The 23,365-nt window shown below is 37.3% G+C and overlaps 3 protein-coding genes across 3 annotated transcripts; 1 reads left to right on the top strand and 2 right to left on the bottom strand.

Moving 5' to 3' along the window:
* Window positions 1-779: 779 nt before the first annotated feature.
* On the top strand, window positions 780-21,365 carry LOC126763777 (toll-like receptor 1). Its single transcript, XM_050481563.1, has 6 exons — window positions 780-2,209; window positions 6,382-6,636; window positions 6,744-6,857; window positions 17,138-18,822; window positions 20,576-20,703; window positions 20,775-21,365. Exons 1-6 carry the CDS (start codon window positions 1,228-1,230, stop codon window positions 20,998-21,000), a joined length of 3,390 nt encoding a protein of 1,129 aa, XP_050337520.1. The 5' UTR covers window positions 780-1,227; the 3' UTR covers window positions 21,001-21,365.
* Window positions 9,766-12,806, bottom strand: LOC126761555 (phospholipase A1 1). Its single transcript, XM_050477856.1, has 5 exons — window positions 12,690-12,806; window positions 12,410-12,566; window positions 12,078-12,337; window positions 10,494-10,629; window positions 9,766-10,400 (listed from the first exon to the last, which is right to left on the bottom strand). The coding sequence occupies exons 1-5, from the start codon at window positions 12,804-12,806 to the stop codon at window positions 9,766-9,768; spliced, it is 1,305 nt and encodes a 434-aa protein (XP_050333813.1).
* Window positions 21,235-22,973, bottom strand: LOC126763793 (DNA/RNA-binding protein KIN17). The gene is made up of 2 exons (XM_050481607.1): window positions 21,796-22,973; window positions 21,235-21,728 (listed from the first exon to the last, which is right to left on the bottom strand). Exons 1-2 carry the CDS (start codon window positions 22,831-22,833, stop codon window positions 21,534-21,536), a joined length of 1,233 nt encoding a protein of 410 aa, XP_050337564.1. The 5' UTR covers window positions 22,834-22,973; the 3' UTR covers window positions 21,235-21,533.
* Between the last annotated feature and the right edge of the window lie 392 nt (window positions 22,974-23,365).

Raw genomic sequence — 23,365 nt, 5'->3', positions numbered from 1 at the left:
GCCTCGAAATCCCACGCAGAATAACTCTTACCAACAGGTGCTACTTTGAACTGAGTAGGCAATTGAGAACTAAAGTCAAATTCTACAAGCCACTTGCTCAACTCATTTCCGTCCTACCATTTGGTGCAGAGGCATGGACGTTTGGCAACGGCGAATACCGCAGTCGATGGAACGATGAGCTGTATGAGACATACACGACATTGACCTAGTACAGCGAATTAAGACCAGCGGCTACGATGGCTAGGTCAAGTCGTCCGAATGGATGAAAATGCTCCAGCTATTTAAGTATTAGACGCAGTATCCCCCGGGGAAAGCAGAGAAAGAGGAAGGCCTCCACTCCGTTGGAAATACCAGGTTCTTGCTAAACTTGGAATCTCCAATTGACGCCAAACAAAGAAAAGGAAGAACGACTGGCGCGCTGTTGTAAACTTGGCTATAACCGCGTAAGCGCTCTCTACGCCAATAAAGAAGTAGAATTAAGGACAGTCCTATCAACTTACCAAAATACATTGTTTTGAAATATCATTTAACCGGCGAATTTATTTACAATTTCCGGGTGCTTTTTTGTCACAATGTATTCAGATCAAACTTCATATGAACATAAAAAAGATTGCATTAATCTATGAAAATGTGGTGTATTGATTCTGTTTGCGCACGCTTTTTAAACGCGCGAGACTGAATCAATTGGTGCACGAAAATGTTTATAAGAAATATAAAAAAAATTTTTTCTTTTGAAAACTCCGAACTTGGTGCTATTTCGAAGTACCACGCTAATAAATATAGTCTTCCTCAAATATAATACAAGTGAAAATGTCTAGAAACTCAAATAAAGCGTTAAAAAATTAAGTGTTGAATAAAATACAATTATTTTTTTTTACTCCTCACGCAGAGCAAACAATGCAGAACAGAGTAGCTAAAGTGAGAAAGCTTTATAAGACCTCATATAATATAACGCATAAACATTAAATAATATTAAATTAGAAAACCACGACGCAAAAGAACGCAAAACTCGGAAAACATACCACAAAAAATCAGTTATCGGTGAAAAATTTATTACAACAATAAATAATCAGTGAAATCAATAGACAAAAAAAAATAAAAATAAACTTTAGTGCGTATATTACAAGCAGCACATACCTGCACAGTCCATAGATTACCAAAATACACAAATACAAACGAAGCGTGTTGTGGCGGGAGGCGGGTATTGAACTTGATCGGCCGCCAAAAATGAGTTTCGCACTAAAATTGGCGCTTGTACTACTGTTAATCCACTTCAAATTGCACGGCCTGAACGCGGCGACCATAATCTATCGCTATAAAACGATTATCAGCGACAACGGCAGCAGCAACGATAACAACAACACCAACAATGCCAGCAACTTTAGCAAAAACAATTACATGCTGTTTAATGGTAATAACAACACCAATAATGCCATAATTGAAGAAACCATATTGTATGCAACAACAACACCGCCTACAACAACATATGATTGGCAAATGAGTGATAAGTATCTGCTGCTGTCGCACGCCACAAACAGTAGCAACAATGTTAGTAAAAACAACATTAACAATACACTATCAGTCCAACAGACGACATTGTTATGCGATAATGATGGCAAAAATGGTAGCAACAGCTGCGGCAATGGGCGCGATGTTCTCAGCGATGATAAAAATTTGAAGCAAGAAATCACTAACGTTCAACAGATAAGTAATATTAACAGCAACAATAACAACGAAACAGCTAACGCGTCATCGGTTCAGTTTGCTAACGCCGAGGCGGGGTTAGGTGCGCAAGAAATAACAACAAATAACAGCAATTCTCTGTTAACCGCGCAGCTGCAAACATCGAAGGCCAAGAACTATTATCAATACGATTTAACAGCAGATGTTGGCAATAACACCGCAGAACGGATATTGTTCGAGGATGAAAATGCAGCGATTCTTGAAAACCACAAATTCCTTTCGGCTACTGCAACTACTCAAACCACCACTGAGTTATCGCCAACAGATGAACCGTTCGAACCCAATGTGTTGTATGGTCTATTTCGCGGTTGGGATGAGATTGTAACGGCTCATGATCTTGTAACTTTTCTACGACAATATAAGAGTGAATTGAATAAAACTTGTATTATGGATGGCGTAAAGCTTTTATTTCAATGGTGGAGCTTCCAAAATGGTTCACTAAACTTTGCAACACTTCAGGATCAAAGTAAGTAAAGTGAAATAATTTTTTACATTATAATAGTTATGATTTATAAAATTATGAAAAAACCTTAACTTTAGCTGCATCGAAACTATAATACCCTCCACAAGTGCATTTCTGATAACATAAAAGGGTATAATATATGGTAGTTTGATTTTGATCAGACAGTCTGTATGATAGCTACAAATAGTATGGCAGCTACCAGATTCAGATCGTTTAAAATAGTGATTGATTTGATCATAAAGGGCACATAAAGACTTATACCAAAAAAAAAAAGACGCTAAGGAATTTCAAATGTTCTTATTTAATATGTACTACTATCAATACAATTAAGTTCTGCATATAACATCATTCAAATGGCCTGCACGACTTCTTTTGCAGAAACGAATTCGAAGAACACAATTTTCTTCTCAAGCTTGAAGATGTTTTGGTTTATTGCTAAATACCAATGACTTCAAAAAAACCCACAAGAAGTAGTCTCATGGTATAGAATCACAACAGCTTGGAGGCCATTCAATGTCATAATTTCTTGAAATAATCGAATCTCCAAACTTTTCACGCAATAACTCGGTTGTTGCACGTGCTGTGTGGCACGTAGCCCCGTCTTGTTGTAACCAAATGTTGACAAGATCAACTTCTTTCAATTGCGGCCAAGAAAAGTTTTTTATCAACAATCTATACCGCTCTCCATTGATAATAATGGTGGCACCAACTTCATTTCGCAGGAAGTACGGACCGATGATTCTAACAGGCTAAAAACCACACCAAACTGTCAATTAAGGTTTATGTAAGGGTTCTTCATGAATAATCTGTTGATTATCTTCACACCAGAATTGATAATGAGACTCATCGGAGAAGATGATTTTCTTAAAAACAGCGTGATCGTTTTCAAGTTGTTCTCAGTTCTTGGGTGAGAACAATTTTATACGGATACTGCCCAAATTCTTTCTCAACATCCAGATTGTATTCTGTAAACATTACTGAATACAATGAAAAACAATTGCAGATCATGAAATATTAAAAATGGCCAAAAAGATGCTTATAAATCATTTCATACTTATTGGAAAACACGGTATTAGTATAGTATATAATCAAAATAATCGTTCTCGTTGCAATATACTAAGATCAAAACCAAAACAAAATCGCTGAAATTTATAAAGTTTAACAAAACTACCATAAATATCTTTATTGAAACATCGTCATCATAAATAACACCGTTAGCAATAGATTAGTAGTCAGTTTTTACTGGATTTTGGACTCTAGAAAAAATTCGAAAAATGTATAATAAATTATATTTCTAGTAAACAGATCGAATCGGTTGCATGTGAAAGCTTCGTGCAGATTAATGATAAGCGCTAATAAAATACAAACTTTCAGTCTTCTTCGTTGATTGAATAAAAGGCAATTCATGAAATATCCATAAATATTTTTCGTGCTACCCAAATTCTTAATGAGTTTGGTTTTATCTCTTCGATCGATTGAAAACGTGTTCCACGGAGTGACAATTTCAGTTTAGGGAATAAGAAAAAATCACATGGAGCCAAATCTGGTGAATACGGTAGTTAATAGATGATACTCATTGTGTTTTTGGCTATAAATTTGGTCACAATCGTGACTCGATCCGATGGGGCATTATCATCGTATAAGATCCATGAATTATTCTACCACAATTCCGGCCGTTTTCGACGAATGTTCTCACGCAAACGCCAAATAGAACTCCTTATTGACCGTCTGTCCCTCCGGAACAAATTCATAACGCACCAAACCACTAATATCGGAAAAACAATAAGCAGCACATTGCTTTTTGAAATTAATTTGGCGTTATTTTTTTGGTTACTGATCGTTTTTCCCCTCCATTCCGATGACTGTTGACTTATTTGAATGTCAAACTCATAAACCCATGTCTTATCGGCAGTTATAATGCTCTCCGTGAAGGTGGGATCGAAGTTCGCACGATCAAGAATGTCCAAAGTGACCTCTTTACGGTACCCTTTTTGGAAAAAAGTCAGCTTTATCGGGATGAGTCGAGCAAGAATGCGTTTCATACCCAAAATATCCATCAAAATCATTCAAACGGACTTGCGAGAGATGTCGAGCTCTCTTGCCATCTCACCAACATTTGCCTGACGTTTTTCAAGCACCATATCATTCACTTTTTTAATATTTTCATCAGTTGAAGACGTCGAATGTCGTCCAGAACGAGGCATGTCTTGAAACAATATCTCGACCGTCTTTGAAGGCTTTGTACCACTTGTAGGCTTGTGTTTTTGATAAAACTGAATCACCGTAAGCCTTTTCCAACATTCGCAATGATTTCGCACGCGAATTTTGGTTAGAAATACGAAATTCTTGACAAATTCCTTGTTCGATATTTTTATCCTTTGTAAAAATCACAATGCACTACTGAGGTGTACCGATTTAAACAGATTCTGTAAGCAAACTGGTTGACAGATCGCGCTCATATTTGGTATAGTAATTAAGGACAGTCCCACCAACTTGCAGAATAATTTTTTTTAATACCATTTACCCCGAGGAATTTAATTACAATTTTCGGCTTTTTTTTGTCATAATGTATACAACTTCGCTCCGTTTTTTGGATCCAGAAAGAACTTGAATTAAATGTCTCAATTGCAACATCTACTAGGCTCGTCTCACAACAGATACCTACATATAATTTAGACCTGTAAAGAATCGCGAAAGCGCCATGATTCTAAAATTTTATTACACTTGAAGATAATTTAAAAAATGTACATATATATTTTTTCACTTTTATAAAAAAAAATAAAGGCTTGTATATATTTTGTTTACTTTTTTTCAAGTATGTTTTATTTGTTGATTGGTTCCTTCGCGCTTGATAAAGTTATTTTTTTGGAAGTAGATACGCTGGTAATAAAACCCAATTTCAGAGTTTATCTTCCACCTGTCGGTGACTAATGTGCATGGAAATGATTCATAAACACATTAGGAGGTAATTTAAGTTCCATATCATTGTTTAGAAAATATTAATTATAGAAATAAAGGGTGTTTCTAGAGAGGTTTAGATTTTTTTCTAAAAAATACAGAGGGAATTTTTAATTGCAACATACTTGTAAATGTCAAACAAAGGTGGTTATTTTGACAGCTGGTTTGACAGCCAACATTTTTTTTTGCGAAATACCCTTTTTTTCATTCAACATAGGTCCCCTCAAGGGTAATACACAGATTAAGGCGACCCTCCAACTTTTCAATATCATTTTTGTCGCACGATTTGTCCTTTGCTTCAAAATAGGTCTCAGTTTCGGCGATGGCCTCTTCATTAGACGAAAATTTCTTCCCATCGAGCATTCTTTTGAGATCTTAGAGTAGGAAATAGTCAATGGGGGCCAGGATTGGAGAATACGGTGTATGTGGAAACTATTCGAAGCCCAATTCATGAATTTTTGCCATCATTTTCACTGACTTTTGACTTTCTTTCTTTCTCTTTCGTCAAATAAGGCCGTTTTACGGCGATTTCGTCTTTCAAACGGTTCAATAACGCTATGTAATCCAAAACTATATAATTCACAGCTAATGATCCGACAGTTTTCAAATTTATACACGCGTCTTTTCGAAGTTAGGTATAAGTACAAATCACTAAGTTTGTAGCAACCAGAAGTAAATGTCAGATTATCATATAGTATATACATATATAAATGATCTGTTATACTCCATGTTTTTGAGATATCGATTCGAATTTTTGCACACGTTCTTTCACTATACTTTACCTCGTACTATATAGCTGTCATACGAACTGATCGATCAAACTCAAGTTATTGTAGGTAAAACTTTTATATTTGACAAGATATCTTCACGAAATTCGGCATGGATTAATGTTTAAGGTAACACTATAATATTTGAAGACGCTTTCCAGAACGGATATATGAAAACTTTTTTATTTGAGAAGGGTATTCTAACTTCAGTAAAATCGAAGCTAAGTTTTTTTTTTTATTTTTTGAGGATAAAATGGGCCAAAATATGGCAGCATTGTCTCACAAACAATATTTTCAACAATGGATGTCATCTCTAGAATATTTGTTAGCTATTTTGATTAAATTTCCTTTAGTTGTGAATAAACACTACTCATTTTTAATAATAATAAAAATAGAAACAACTTCGATTCTACGCTGATAAATCTTATTTGAATTTTTTATTAATTGTAGACACCAAACTTTTGTCAAAGAGCTATATGGGTATGGACTTATCTTATCACGATCTCAACAACGATGATAAGCTCTATAATCAGACTTTGGAAAAGCAATTGAGAATTGGGCGAAATGTTATTGTCTTCTCGGCGTCACATAATAATCTTACACAAATACCATTCCGAACGTTATCCACAATCAATTCTACTTTACAGTTTCTAACATTGAAAGGCAATAATTTCAACTCTTACACGCAGCCGCCTCAAGCCTATGGTAAGTTAAAGAAGAAATGGATTAAATTGAAAAAACTATTTGCCAGAAATTGGCGACTAACAACACAGACTCTAATAATAAATATTATTTAATTTTTTTAATTTTAGAAATGTTCGATGCTACTGATCTGAGTGCAACTACAGCAATGTTAGCTGGAATTCCACCATTTACTTATCGTGATTTTATAAAGGGAATCGAGTCGAAGATAAAAAATCAAGATAGTGAGTAATTTTGTTTATTTGAATACGTCAAATGTTTTGTTTGCCAAAGAAATGAGGCTATGTTTTGGTTGAAGTGATTTTAATATACGAAACGGGTGATCCATTTTGAAGTTACCTATTTTCTTAAAGAAAACACACAGAAATTTCTCATTTAATGGGGAATGTTTATTATCATTCGAAAGAACATTCTTTGGCATTTACTTTTTGAAGATTACCTCTTGCAAATGTTGGCCACAGCTATGGGACAGATGTTCCATCCGTTGAGTCTAATTTCGACTCATTCGAACATTTGGACTGGTACCTGGCGAATGACACGCGTGATGTTTTTCTCCAAAGAATCGAAGCGAGATTTTCCGCATAGACTTTAGATTTTACAGACACCCACAGGAAAAAGTCTAACGGTGTGATATCACACGAACTTGGTGGCCAATCGACCAGCTCAGAACGTGAAATTATCTGCTCACCGAAGTGTTCTCTCAATAAATCCTTTGATTGGTATGACGTGTGGGAAGTGATGCCGTCTTGTTAAAACCAAATGTGGCCGAGATCACGATTTTCAATTTCAGTCGGTTATCATGGTGCAATAACGGTCGCCTCACCGGTATTATTTTTGAAGAAAATCTGGACTGATGATGATTCCACCGGCCCACAGACCACACCAAACCCTTCTTTTTGCTGGATGAAATGACAGCTCTTGAATCTCTTCAGGTTACTCTTAGTTCCAAATGTGGCAATTTTGCTTGTTTACATACCCATTGAGCCAGAAATGGGCCTCATCTCTGTACAAAATTTGGCTCGAATACGTCGGATCCTCTTAAAACTTTTCAAGAGCCCATAGAGCGAAAACGATATCGCTTGGGAAGGTCGAACGACTTCAGTTCTTGCATAAGCTGATCGCGACTAATTTTTATAATTTGTTATCACATGGTTAGTTTAAGAGTTCGATCCCAACACGGATCTAACTTGTACAGCTCGGAACGCCGGTCCGTTGTGGTTCCTAAAACTCCAATATATAGTAATTTGTCATAAGACCCTTACAAATCGACTATCACAAATTAGTTCGCCGATATGTTTCATCATCAATATTGCAAAGGCTGAAAAATAGAAGAGAAAGTGCCTAGATGTTTCCACCTCACCATCCACCATACAATTTTGTCAACTTGCGTCCCTTAAAATGTTTAGTCTTTCCACATGAATGCCTATTGGACAATGTCCAGTAAGAACCCCTACCATTGCGGTAAGATGAACTTTGCTAAGTTCTATAGGCAAGTAGTTTAGATGATCTCCTCCGTTCTACTCGAAAAGAACTTGCAGTAGGCAGTGGTGATCGACCAGCGCCTACTACTATGTTTAAAATATAGTAAGACTTTGGTCATATTAAAAATCTTAATTTATTTTTCAAAATCTATGTCGTTCCCTCAAAGAAATCCCCTAGGCCACAATACACTTGTGCCAACGTTTTTTCCAATCCTCGAAACAGTGTTAAAGTTAATTCCCGGAATAGCCTTCAATGCGTTTAGCGATTCACGTTTAATGTCTTCAATTGACTCAAAAAAGTAGCTTCGCACAAACAACAGGAATCTATCATATATTATTCCTTGTTGACAGTTTGACCGGTCGGAAGGAATTCGAAGTGCACCACACCTCAATTATCGAAGAAAACTGTCAACATAACCTTTAATTTTGACCTGCTTTGACGTGTTTTTTTCGGCTTCGGCTCACCTTTGCCACGATATTCGTCCGATTGATCGTCTGCTTCCGGTTCGTAAGCATAGATCTAAAACTCATCGCCAGTAATAATACGTTTCATGATATCCTGGTAGTCGGAAAGCCATTGTTTCACACATATTAACGCGACGCTGTTTTTCGAAAAAAATTAATAATTTTGGAACCAATCGTGCTTTCACTTTTCTTAGACCCAAATGATCTTTCAAAATGGTTTTTACTGATCCTTCCGATATTCCTACAATGCCAATCAGATCTCTCACTGTTAATCGTCTATTCTCAAGCACCAATTCCTTTATTTTACTAACATGTTGATCATCAGTGTGATGTTGAGAGTCGTCCTATCCGTGGTTCGTTGTCAATGCTTTCTCGATACTCTTTGAATAATTTGTACCAATCAAAAACACTTGTTCCTGTGCTAAAGATGTCAATGGACTTACTGCTCACTGCGCCTTCTTCAGCGACTTTTTTCCATCCACATATGTATCTCTGGTCGATATATAAACAGATAAAAAGCCGCCACGAGTAGCCTCTGCGATGCAGTGGTCCAAGTTTTCCGGAATGCAGTTGAAAGAGGAGAGAATTTCGTTTATCTAACACCATAGAAGGGAGACACGTCTGGGAGCTTTTATTTTCTGGCCAAACAGAGCTTAGTTACTCGCAACTTCAACAACAACAAGTTCTGTATTTCAGTCATGCACTGAAGATTTTCAGATTACCTAATTATCAAGAGCCAAATGGATTTTTGCTATGCCTTGAGTAGTGTACATCAAAGCTCCAGGTTTCATCAAACTAGTTTCCTTTTATTTCAAAATTTACATAAATCAATTATGGCAACTTTAAAACAGATAAACACGAATCGTTATGTATAGTTCTTCATAGGTAGAAAAATTCAGCGAATTCTAGTTATAGCGAAAAAAGGCTTGCTTATTCGAAAATTATAAACAGATCGCAGACAGCTGTTTAAATAGCTGATTAAATAATGATCTACAATAATTTCATACACGATTTGTGTCAATGTCGAGCTTGGTAAACGAATTTAATGTCTAGATTTTATTTGCTCAGTATATAAAGCTTAAATACATTAACATTAACGGTTATACTACATTTATAAAGTACTTTCTTTTACCTTTTCTGCTAAAACCTTCTCCGACCAATTCGACAATCATAAAACTTATAATATTCACACTCCTTTAAATATTTGACTATTAACAACTAAACTACTTAACCATCTGTTAAACCCTTTTCCCCTCCTTTTTTCCCTCTTCTTTCTCCTCACTTTCTCACACTTATTACACTTGGCATTCTCCCAGCGTGCGCTGTTCGGCTTCGCATTTTTGCCATAAGGTGATTTGCGGTTCACGGGCACATAATAAATACCTCGAGCTTGTTTATCCACCGCATAACCCATGGGTGAGGTGTGGTCGGCTGGGCAATTTAATTTCTTTAAATCATTCCAATCCGCGCACTTCAAGCCAATGAAATTTTTTGCATTCCCCGGATAAACACTCTCAGCAAAGTACTCGACGGCACGTATATGTGCGCAGGTTACAGTCAAACAGCCTGGTGGCAGCGAATTAGCACCACCAGGATAGAAATCAATATCGCCAAGCGGTTTCTTCTTCGCCAATATACCGATATTTGTGTGAATGACATCCACAAAATCAGCATCGCCTCGTCGCAAGCTATAGAGTGTATCGTTTTTGTAGAAACATGGCTTGGCCGGATCCAAACCGGTAATACGTGGTATTTTCTTTCCAGTCAATTTGGTGAAAGTACGACCAGCCTTACCCATTATATGTGCGCCGAGACTGTGTCCTATTTATATGAGGAGTAAAATATATTAAAATACCCTTTTCATTTCTAAATATTTGCAGTTGAAACACGACTGTTTTTAAGCATTTTACTCACCGACTAAGTGTATATTTTTTAGCGGTACTACTTTTATCAAATGCCTTAGACCTTTCGCTATATATTCGCCAATCTCCTCAGTATTTAATGCGGCCCATTTATATAATGTGTCCACATAGTATGCGGCATCAACAATCTGAAATCAATTAGAATAATCATAAAAGAAACTCGATGTTAAGATGGATGGCCTGAAGGGGTTTGCACTTAGATATCGCCCTCTCATCTATCTACCGTTCAGAGAGGCCCCAAAAAAAATAAAAGTTACGGTAAATAGTAGCAAAACTCTTCAATTTATTTAATAAATTTATAAGCGATTTCTGTCTGTCACTATATAATAAAGGGTGATCCATTTCGAGGTTCGCTACTTTTTTAAAGAAAGAACCTTCTTTGGCATTCATTTCTTGAAGATTATCTCCTTCAAATGTTGGCAGCGGCTACGTCTCTGATGATCCTTCCGTTGTGTCCAATTTTCGATGACTCGTTCGAGCATTTCGACTGGTAACTGGCGAATGACTCGCGTGAGGTTTTGCTCCAATGCCTGAATCGTAGCGGGATTGTCCGCATAGACTTTAGACTTTGCACATCCTCACAGGAAAAAGTCTAACGATGTAATATCAAACGATCTTAGTGGCCAATTGACCGGTCCAAAACGTGAACTTATCTGCTCACCGAAGTGTTATCCCAATAAATATGTGACCTGGTCTACGGAAAGGGGGCTTAGGTGTCAAAAAATCAATTTTCACTTTTTAGTTGATTCGGAAGGAAGATTATTTTTAACAGCTGTTTCCCAGAAAACTAGTTTTCGCACGTTAGCTCCCTTTTCGTAGGCCAGGTCACATATATTGATTGATGCGATGTGTGGGAAGTGGTGCCATATTGTTGAAACAAAATGTCGCCGAGATCACGAGTTTTAATTTCAGTCATATAATAATCGGTAATCATGGCTATCAAACCGTTGTTTTTTCTGGATGAAATGGCAGCTCTTGAGTCTCTTCAGGTTACTCTTCGTCACAAATGCGGCAATTTTTCTTGTTTACATACCCATTGAGCCAGAAATGGACCCAAATTTTTCTCGAAAACGTCAGATCATATTGGAACTTGTCAAAAGCCTATAGAGCGAAGTGATGTCGCTTGAGAAGGTTGAACGGCTTCAGTTCTTGCACAAGCTGTATTTTGTACGCTTGTACGTAATAAGATCTTGACGTAAACTGCGCCAAGTGGTTCCATTCGTCAGTTCGAGTTGCTGTGAACAGGGCCGAATCGACTCTCTCCACGGTCTTCGTAATGATAATCGAAACATATTTGAAAAATATATATTTATTTTCCGAAAACTATAAACTTTCTGCCTTTTGAAGGTGAAATTACAACTGTACTACTACAGTTCTGGAAATATGTCTTCGATAGTTATATTTTAATGAGATTCTAAAAAAGCTTACAACAAACAATGATTCCATAGATAAGAACCTCTCTAGACAAATCTACCAGCGATTCAGAACTATTCTCCCAAAACGAATAGTTTCCTTAAACGTAGTTATATTCGTATATATATACTTGTATATAATTACGATTTGTCTGCTCACTCACTATGAAATTCACATCCTTGCGACAAAGAAACGCCTTCGAAAGCAACGCCAACGTGGAAGAATCATTGACTGTATTGGTCCAACCGGTAGCTAAAATGACAACTTTTCGCTTCTTATTAAAGCTCATGTGTTGCCAAAGTTGTTCCGCCTTCATAAGTGGTACGCTATAATTCTGACAGCTGGTAATGTATTGGAAATGCATTTTGCTTATATCTGGTGTAAATTTGGCTGGCACATGAGTCATGAACAGCGTGTTGGAACCTGCCGGAAACGGTTAAGATTAGACTTAAATTTTGTCATTGTATAATTTTTGTATTTATACAGTTTACATACATAGCTTATCGATTAGTGTGGAGGCAAGTTGCAGTGGATATGCAGCTAACACGTTCTTCTTCACCACAAGTAGTTCTGAAATTTTGTTCGAAAACGATGAAAACGACGAAAACATCGACCAACTGAGAGCCCGTGAAACGGCCGTGGCATTTTCAGCGTCTGACGGCGTAGAGTTCGTTAGGGACACAGTAGTTTGAGGGGCGACAGTAGTTTGAGAGGAGATATTAGTTTGAGAGGAGATATTAGTTTGAGAGGAGACAGTAGTTTGTGGAGAGACAATAGTTTCCGGGGTGGCAGTAGTTTGCAGGGAGGCAGTAGTTTCCGGCTCGTCAGTACTTTGCGTCTGATAAGTGTTCGAAAGGATTACGCAGAAAACAAATATAATTGCGTAACTCATTTTGTAAATAGAGATCACTGAATTAATTTTTAATTTTTATAAGTCTTTTCGGGCTTCAACTGAAATGAGTATAATCAAGTGATGAAAAATTTTAATTCTATAACATAGCTCTGGAGATACACCCTTGACAAGTTGCGTGCTCGAGGTCACCTATACTACTATGAGCAAAAAATAGTAAGACTTTGTTCATAATTTTAAAATTCTTAATTTATTCTTCAAATTCTATATCGTACCCCTGAAAGTTATCGCTCTAGGCCTCAATACACTTGTGCCAACATTGTTTCCGGGTCGTAAGCACTGATCCAAGATTTATCGCTAGTAATAATACGTTTCATGACATCCCTGTAGTCGGAAAGCATTGTTTCACAGACATTAACGCGACGCTGTTTTTCGAAAAAATTTAGTGATTTTGGAACCAATCGTGCTTTCACTTTTCTTAGGTCAAAATGATCTTTCAAAATGGTTTTCACTGATCTTTCCGATATCTCAACGATGTCAGTAAGATCTCTGACTGTTAATCGTCGATTCTTAAGCACCAATTCCTTTATTTTATTGTCGTGTTGGTCATCAGTTGATGTTTATCGCCGGACTTAGTTCGTCCTCAAAGCGTTCTCGACTCCCTTTGAATAATATGTTGCAATCAAAAATATTTGCCCACGACAAATAAATATCACCGTGGGCCTTTTCGAACATTTTGAACGTTTCGGCACCCGACAATTTATTCCGCACACAAAATTTATTGCAACTTTTTTGTTGAATAAGTTCACTCAGCGTAAAAATCGCCGAATGCACTTTATGTGCTTCAGAAAGACAAACGTATATCAAACACTAAAGATTATTTTGATGTGAGATTTGGCACAGTTGTCACTAACAGTCATAGAAACCTAGAAAAAATATTTCGGCAAAAAGATTTTCGCATGAAATATAAATTAAAAAGTCTTACTATTTTTTGCCCACAGTAGTATATATTTGTGTACATTGATTTAACATATATATTTATTTAGTATTTTTCTATAGCATTTATTTTGATTGTTCGTTAAAAACTATTTTTAATGAATTTTATTGTATTTAATTTTATTTGTATATTTTTTGCAATTTATAAAATACTTTTACTTAAATTATGCTCAATTTATTTTTTTATGCAATTTTTTACTTTCATAAATTTATATTTTGTTATTGTTGTTTTTTTGGCATATTTTCACATTTCCTTTAAATTAATTAATTTTCGTACAATTTTCAATTTCTTAATTTTTGCATATTTCTTAAACACCTCCAACTGAACTACTTCCTCTCACTAGCCAATTAACACTGTCATTTTTCGCGAGAACTCCATTCATTTATTCAACGAAAATGTATTACCAAAAGCAGTTGCTTTTAAACCTTGAAAACGTTTATAAAACAAATTCACACACCTCAAATGAGGAAACTCCTACTTTAGAACCCACTTTTATATGTTTAGAAACATATGTTTGTAGGTACATAAGGGCGAGTTTGCTTATATAATATATTGTTTACTTAAGATTTTTGCTTTAACTTTTGACGCTATATAATTTTATAACGGATTCTTAGTTTTTGTGCTAAAAGATATATTGCAAGTTTTAAACAAAAATGTTGAAATTTCTTGCATAGGTGAGGGTTATGAGAGTTAGATAGATTGAAATTTGAAGAATACACTGCGCCATGTGATCTATTGTGCCGTCTCCTATTATGTATAACGCGACATTCAGATCAAATAGGCTTATTTGCGGCAGAAAACATTCCTGAAGTAATTTCTCAGCATGGTACCGAGTTGACAGTCCTTGGCCGGATAAAAATTCGGGTCCGTTCGGGTTACTTAGACCCGACTGTCGTGGGAAAGGAAAAAGGCTTAGTAAAGCTTCTCGGTTAATGATTGTAATGTGTCCTCTCATCGTATTGCCCGATAGCCTAACTACTTAATCTTGCGATTGCAGGGCAATCCAGGAGTATGTGCTTTTTGATCTCTGCTCTTTGGCCACAGATCCGTGGAGCAGTACCCTATAAAATCTCACAAGTTACCTTAATTTTTTTCTGGAAAAAGCAATTAATTTCTCGAACCGGTTTGTCTCAAACTCTTCCTGAAAAAGCCTGCCGTGACTAAGCCTAAACTGGTACTTGTAGGCAGTGATGCTTTCTAAAGACCCTCTGCTCTTTTCGTAGCTCCTCTAGTAAATTGTGGAGATCCACAGCGAAACCGATTCCTATCAAATCAGACTGATTGCCGCAGCAATTTAATTTCGACAACTCTTATGGGGTTATATCTATTTGTGAGTTTAAAAAAACCGAATTTCTTTCTTTGCTCATCTATCTAATTACATATATATGTATAAAATATGCTCCGAAAACTTGAAGTTGATCCAGCAAATATTTTCAATGATATGAGCGTATTTGTATTTTTTTTTAACTTAGTGTAATCGGCTCCCAAAACTTAAAACGTGTTTTTCTCGAAACCTTTTTTCAGAGTTTCTCCTGGAGGTTGAATGATCTGTAGATATTTATTATGACATTCAACAATCTAATCGGTTGTAACAGTAAACTTAAAGTACTAATCACCACACAAATACTACATAATGTCCATACTCGTGCTCGTTACTCTCATGCTGATACACGAACCCTTATGATTCACATTCGATAGTTAAAAACAACAGTTAATTCGCGATTGATTGATGTGAATTTTATCGTCGAGTATTAATTTTGTCTAACTAAACTATTTATAGTTCAGCGAGTGGCACGCGGCAACGAATTTGTAATCACATATGTATGTTTACAATTGCTCGTGATAAAAAATAGACCTAAGACCTACGGTTCGTTTGTTAAAATTATAACAAATTCATGATCTTCGTTATTTTTGTTAATTGTGCTGCTATCTTTCTATTCCGACATAAAATTATCGGGTTTACTTATGTGACGCACCTTAAGATAATGATTTCGGCAAGTTCTATAAAAAATATGATTAATAATGACTGCTCTAGAAGAGGGGTAGTTCTTGGCTGAACTTAGGTCATTTAGGTAAGTTTTGAAACAGAAAAGGCAATAGAAGCGTACGTTAGGCAAGAAACGGATAGTATAATATTAGGTGGGGGGTGGTTCTAGTTTCTTCTTCTTGAAGAAGAGAGATTTTAAATAATTTCGTGTTATACTCCCGAGCTCACAGTCCTTGATCGGATACATATCCGTGGACACTCCAATTATATAGACCCGGATATTGCGAAAACGAACTACAAACAGTGACATAGGCGATGGTATGCACTTTCGAGTGCCTTTGCAGAAGCTTCTTCTTTTTGAAAGGCTTAAACACGGCTTACGCGGTTATAGCCGAGTCTACAACAGCGCGCCAATCGTTCTTCCTTTTCGCTGTTTGGCGCCAATTGGAGATTTCAAGTGTAGCCAGATCCTTCTCCACCTTGTCTTTTCAACGGAGTGGAGGTCTTCCTCTTCCTGTGCTTCCCCCGCCGAATACTCTCAGAGCTGGAGTCTTTTTATCCAAAATAGCCGAAATTGTCTACGACTTCGAAGTTATGACTGGTCAACAGTGACGCGGGAGCCAAGTTGCGAGTGCGACGACTATTTGTTTGATGACAAGAGCTGTACTCTCTTATAAAAGATTGTGTCTTCTAGCTGCAGCTCTGAAGCTCGAATTATTTTCTCCAGGAGTAGATTGAAGAAATCGCACTATAGTTAGTCGTCTTGTCTGAAACCTCATTTGGTATCGAACGGCTCGGAGAGATCCTTACCAATCTTGACGGAGCTTTTGATATTGCTCAGTTTACATCAGTTTACACAGCCGTATTAACTTTTCGGGGATAGCCAATTCAGACATAGCGACATAAAGGCAGCTCCTTTTCTTACTGCCAAAAGCAGCTTTGAAATCGTCGAAGAGGTGGTGTGTAACGATCCTCTTTTTACGGATCTTTTCGAAAATTTGGCGCATGGTGAATATCTGATCAGTGGCTGATTTTCCAGGAGCTATTTACATACATATTAGGATAGGTAAAAAAACGAGTGTTATTTTGTCCGCTTCGTACTCTGAAAAATTGGTTGACAGACACCTGTAAGGAAGGCTCTTCAAGTATGCGCTCTTAATTGAAATGGGAAAGTCATCCGCCTAATGGTTTTCTATTTTTTCTTATTATCAAATTGAGCCAACTCACTTCCAACTACTTGAAAACATATTTCGCTTTGTGAATTGTGTAGAAAATTATATATGTATATATATGAATCATATTATGTATCTCAATATTTCACATACATCAAATATACATACTTACTCTGGTTCTTATCATTGTCCATTTTATCATTTTTCTGGCGCACAGAAAGTAGCATCGCTTGGGCTACCTTCCCGAAGATGCCACTTCTACTCGAGTTGGACATAAGCAGCTGTAATATCGAAATCGTAGATCGTGACGTCTTTCGTAACATCACCGGCATACATAAACTTTTTATGTCGCGTAACAAAATGCTCAGCATACCAAAAAACACCTTTCAGCTACTGTCCAAACTGGAATATCTCGATCTTTCCTACACTAATTTGTTAGAACTCGACTCCAAGATGCCAAATCCAACGCTCGATGCTATCTGGAATTTACTCTACGGTGTGCACGTACAAGCAGGCACTTTCAAAGGACTCAAGAAACTCAGATTTCTCGATATGTCACACACGAAGATAACACGCAACAGCGCTGTGTCGTTCGCACAACTTGGTCCTGATTTGGAGTTGATGAGCTTGTGTTTTACGGCCTTTCCGTTGTTCGACAATTCTTTATTCAAGAATACGCGTCTGATTGCACTCGATCTCTCGGGTAATCCGCATGCGGCTTTTAATTGCGTCGCTGATGCTTTTGAAAGCATTGCGAATACATTAGAATACTTGTTCTTCGAAGATTCCAATCTGAAAGATCTGCATTGGTTGAACCAACTTAAACAATTGCGTGTACTTAGTTTAAGCAAGAACAACATCAACGCTTTAACATCGGATTATTTTTGCTCACTGGAGAATTTGGAATTTATCGATTTGGGTTACAATAACATCGGCAATTGGTATGAGCCATCATTCGGTAACAACACCAAGCTGCGTGTACTAAATCTGCGCAACAACAACATAAATATCCTAAATTATGCAATGCTAAATGATTTCAAAACACTTGAGTTTCTCGGTCTAAGCGAGAATAACTTCGCATGTGATTGCTTATTAAGCGATTTGGTGGCCTTGGCGGTGCTCAACAATAAAAAGGCCGAGTGCGCAGGCAATGTCTTCGACGATAACCTAGACATAATATTGGATAACACTGCCAATAACACAGACAACGCTGAGGATAATGCTGAGAACAATGCAACTGAACTTAGAACCTTACTGTCAGCAGTCTTAAAGAACCTACCGCAGAAACCGTCAAAACCAAGTTACGGAAATCTACATGATTACTATTTGCGACGCTCTGCGAAACGTTTGCTCACGGTCACACCCAAAGCTTATCTACGTTTAGCATACGAAGCATCGGACGACGAATGCGACACCTTGAACTCTGTTGAATATACTAGCGATTTGTGGAATGGCTCAATGCCGCGTTTCCGTTTGATCGACTACGAGGACGAAGACTATTGGTGCTTTAATGGCACACAACGCATGCAATTCGAGCAATTGAGTTGTGAGATGATGTCATTAGACAGCATCATTGAAGACGGCATACAAAAATTAAGGATTATTGTTATCGCCTCGGTTTGTTCATTGTTGGGTTTAACCTTGCTTATCGTGTTTTTGTATATGAAGCGTTGGCATATTTATTACTATTATTCGTCGCTGAAGTCGGCCGCTTTAATGTCCATGGCCACGAAGGATCAAGTGAACAAGTTCAATGAGTTGGCCGAGAGTGATCCGCATATGGTGTATGATATTTTCATTAGCTACTGTCAGAGTGATCGTAACTGGGTGTTGGAGGAATTGCTGCCGAATGTGGAGGAATCGGGCAACATATCGATATGCTTGCACGAGCGAGATTTTCAGGTGAGTTGAAACGATATACATATGTATAGTATATTGGGTATTGGAGGTAGAATAAAATGATATAGATGAATATATACATATTTTTTAATATCCCCTGGACGCATTATAAGTTTGGGTATGGAAAGTACATATGTATAATAAATTCGAGCTATATATATAATGAAGTCAACAGTTAGAAATACTGGAAACTATATTGGGACCGCGTCAATTTCGATAACGCTGGCGGAAAAATTTATTTTACCGAACACTATCTAATCTCACCTACACACCTTGCACATATTGCGTGGGCATCGCCGAAAGGCATATGGCTTCGAAAGTTGCCATCCAACTCAGAGTCTGGGTTTCCAAACCAAACTTTGGCGGCTCCCTCTATACCCATATACCTGCGATGAAGTTGTGGCCATTGGAGGAGGGGGAGCAATGTGCTTCTTGACGCATGGGTCAAAGCTCGGGAGGAAGATTGGTGGAGCGGTTTAGTGTGAGTAGCTCTCTATCAACTCCAGTTTCAGACTTCCTGACTATTAGAGTGTCTTCCAGGCCGAGGTTGCAACCATTAAGGTAGCAGTAGATTTACTGCTCCAGAGTGCAGCTTCTTTCAGAGAAGTTAACATCCACTCAGATAGCAAAGCAGCGATACTAGCTTGGAACTTATTAACAGGGCGTTGAGGGCTGGTCAGAGAGTGTCTAACCTCGCTATTAATAGCATCGTATGTCTTTGTGATAAGACTAGCATGGATGCGAGGCCACGGCGGAATCGCAGGAAACTGTAAAGCTGATGAGCTAGCAAGAAAAGGCGCCCTAGAACCGCAATCGGTAGAATGGGAACTGGTCGGTGCTCCCGTATCCTATTGTGTTCTACTATTAGATAATTGGAGTTCACGAAATCTTGACCAGCGCTGGGCTACCATCGGTACATGCGTTGTCGCCAAAGCCTTATGGCCCAAAACCAATCACAAGAGATCTAGTGATCTCTTTTCACTCAGTAAGGCTAGTCTCTCCTTAGTTTTGGGGCTTTTAAAGGGCCATTGTCGTACAGGTGTCCACGCAGTAAGGCTGGGTATCTTACCAGACGCCATCTGCAGAAGATGAGGGGGAAACAACTCAACAGTTCCTTCTTGACTGTCCTGCGTGTGTGAGGTCTAGACTTAACTACTTGGAAGCGCATACTTTCAGACATCCTAACCTATAAAAGAAAATTTTGGAAAAATACCACTTTGTTGCTCAAAGTAATATCCGTTTAGCTCGATAGAGTTGACCCAAAGATGATCCAACTTCTTTTTTCCACCTGGTTTTCTGGATATCTTTCAGTTAAGCCTCCATTGAGGCGATAGAATCGTGTTCATTCCGGTTACTTAGCCCCGTCTTTGCAGACTTGCAATACAGCTTTAAGTTGGTCCAATAATTCAGCATAGTAGAGTCCTGTGGCAACTTTGCATCTCTATCTGATCGGTGTAGGATTTATCTTGTGAATTCCAAAAACGGAACGAGAATCTTCCGAACCGTTAGGTCAGAATTCGCAATCGGCGGGGTAGTTCCCGATGTGCAATCACACACATCGAGACCTACTCTGCCGAATTGTCATCGAGAGAAAAAAGTCACCATATACAGTACCCAATCGTTGCACGATTTCTTTACAAAAATAAATAATCGAAGCAACAACCAACATTGCACTTTTGACTTGACCAAACGTCACAAATATTAGAAATACCGAACAATTATTTAATAAAATGTATCCTTTTGCTTTTGCTTCCAGATCGGTGTCGCCGTTCTTGAAAACATTATATCGTGCATGGATCGATCGCGAGCTCTAATGTTAATTGTGTCCTCAAATTTTCTGCTGAGCCATTGGTGTCAATTTGAAATGCACTTGGCGCAACATCGGTGAGTTTACTGATCAAACTTCTAAGAACTGCAAAAAAATTCTAACCTCACTTCACTTCATTTATTTACAGTATTTTCGAGGTGAGCAAAGAGCATCTAATTATCGTATTTCTTGAAGACATACCACGCAGTAAACGTCCGAAAACACTACAATATCTAATGGAGGTAAAAACATATATCAAGTGGCCAGGCGCAAAGGGACGTGAAGTCAAACCGGAAGAACGTAAACAGTTTTGGAAACGTTTGCGACGTTCCTTAGAGCATATTGGTATTGCACCCACCGAATCGCAAGCCTAACATAGCCAACCATAAACATAGTTTAATACAAACAAAAAACCCTGAATTACAGTAATATTAAACTTGGTTGGAAAACGGCAAACTAATAAAGAGATTATCAAAGCAAAGTTAAGCACAAGTACCTGATAGCGATTATTTTTAGTAGTATAGCTTTTTGATACTCATTATGGTTAAGTTGTTGTTATTATGTAAGACAAAATTAGTAAATTATAACAAAATGAAGAAAAAAAGAGATTATGGAGAAATGAGTATGTCTTTAATTTATTGTACATTTGAATGACTTTTTAAAGATTGCTTCATGGTGACACCGAACACATTACAAATAACATTACGAAGATAAATATATTTTACAAATTCACTCGGTTTTTAAATGCTTTCATTGAATTTTTTAGTATTTTTTTTTACAAATATATAAAATATTTCAAGTAGATATTTTAAATTCTGAAAGTTGTTATAACAGCAACTTATGTAGTCTGTATGCCATTTGAGCATATTGTACTCTATTTAATTTACAGAAATGCCTTCGTTTATGCTCAATAAATTTTTGATATATCTTCATATTGTATTTTTTCCACAATTCGTCCTTTGAGTGGACCGCGTGAAATCTCTATGGTAACACAGTAATTACGTTCATCTAAACTTTTCAATATAGCTTCACAGCCACGATATGCGCCATTTACCACCAATATTGGTTTATCAAGCGCTGGTATAACGGTTTCCAAATGAGCCTAAGAAGAAAATAAAAATATTGCCTTATTGCTTTTTCTATAACCTTTTAACTTTGTCCATATTTACCTGATCAACTTTCAGCTTATCACCCGTATCTAGGAATTTGATTTTAGCACGGTATTTGTCAATCACTTCTTGCACCACAGCTTTTTGTTTATAGAATTTATCACCCATCGCCTTGTTAATGAATTTAACTACAATGCCTGTGTGCAACCAATAATCTTTGCGATTTGCACGTTCTTTTTTCGCTTCCTCCTCTTTAATTAGTTCATCTAATGCTGATTTACTACTCTCCTTGCTACTATCCTTCCTTTTATCCAACTTAGGTGTTTTGGGTTTTTTGAACACTTTCTCCTCTATTTCATCGGACTCCTCGCCTTCCGAGTCGTTATCGGTGCGACTTTCTGTTTTCGGTCGTTTCAATATCAAGGCAGATGGTCCTAATTTTGTGTCCGGATTGAATTTTTTCTCCAATCTGATATCCAATTTTAATGGCTGTTCTTCTTCTCGCCGCAATTCAGTATATTTTTCTGTTTCATCCTCTTGTGCGCCATTTTTACTTTTCGTTTTTTCAATTTGTTTCTCAATAAATTCCATCATACGTTCTTCATCATCCTTCTCCATTTTTTCTTTCTTTTCCGCTTTTGCTTGTCGCTCCATTGCTTCGGGACTCCTATCGATGTAAGTCACATACCAACCCTTTTCCGTTTCATCGGCTATTACCTGACCGGTACGTCCCAACCATTTAACATAGTCTGACAACGTAAGCCAACGTGTGGCATTCATGTGAATATGATCTTTTACGGAAATGTACTCCTGATACACTTTGTTGGCATTGACACGCTTAGTGCCGAAACGTCGTCGCAATAGCTCCATATACCCATCAGAAAACTCTTTAGAGAAGCTAAACAAGAACTTTCCTGGTGAATCGGCGAACAGCAGGAGTTGCCTTTGATGTGATTCACTCATTGTGTGACACTTGAAGCCATTCTCATCACGGCACTGTTTCTCACACATTTGGCAGTACCAGCGGAGCTTCTGCAGACCTTTCGCCTTCATTTTGTTGGCAAGGTACTTCGGTGTACCGACTTCTGCGCGCCCCATGTTGAAGAATTTATTTTATTACTTGTATGCAAATAAATTTACGCAGCTCTAATTTAAACGTTTAAATAGTGCAAAACAAATTTTGTATATCAACAATTGAACTCCGCCAGCGATATGTAAACATAAAAGTATTGTCAAAGTGAACAGCTGTTTCTATTTACACAGGGTTGCAAACGAGCTTATCATTCTGTCAAAAAGTTAGCGAGTTGTTGACTAACAGTTTGGAAGGTGCTGTGTGAATAAATAGGGAAATCTAAAATTTTCTTGTTAAATTTGAAATTCGGGATGAAATTTTTGAATTATGGTAACAGCTATACAATATAATAGGATTATATATTGCTGTTGTGACCATCTGAAGCCAAGAAGCAGTAAGTGAGCTCTCCAATCCTCTATGTGTATGCAAATCAACTTACTTCGTGGTGACCTTGACATTTGACATGTCCATCAACCTTGCAGCTTGTATTTATAAGTTTCTATTCCACAAATTTAACTATAACAACAACAAAACTAGTATAAATACACATGTAGTTCA

This window comes from Bactrocera neohumeralis, chromosome 6 (genome assembly GCF_024586455.1).
Source record: "Bactrocera neohumeralis isolate Rockhampton chromosome 6, APGP_CSIRO_Bneo_wtdbg2-racon-allhic-juicebox.fasta_v2, whole genome shotgun sequence".
NCBI classification, from domain to species: domain Eukaryota; kingdom Metazoa; phylum Arthropoda; class Insecta; order Diptera; family Tephritidae; genus Bactrocera; species Bactrocera neohumeralis.
Note: the sequence above shows the minus strand (reverse complement) of the source record. Positions and strands in the feature narration are given on the sequence as shown.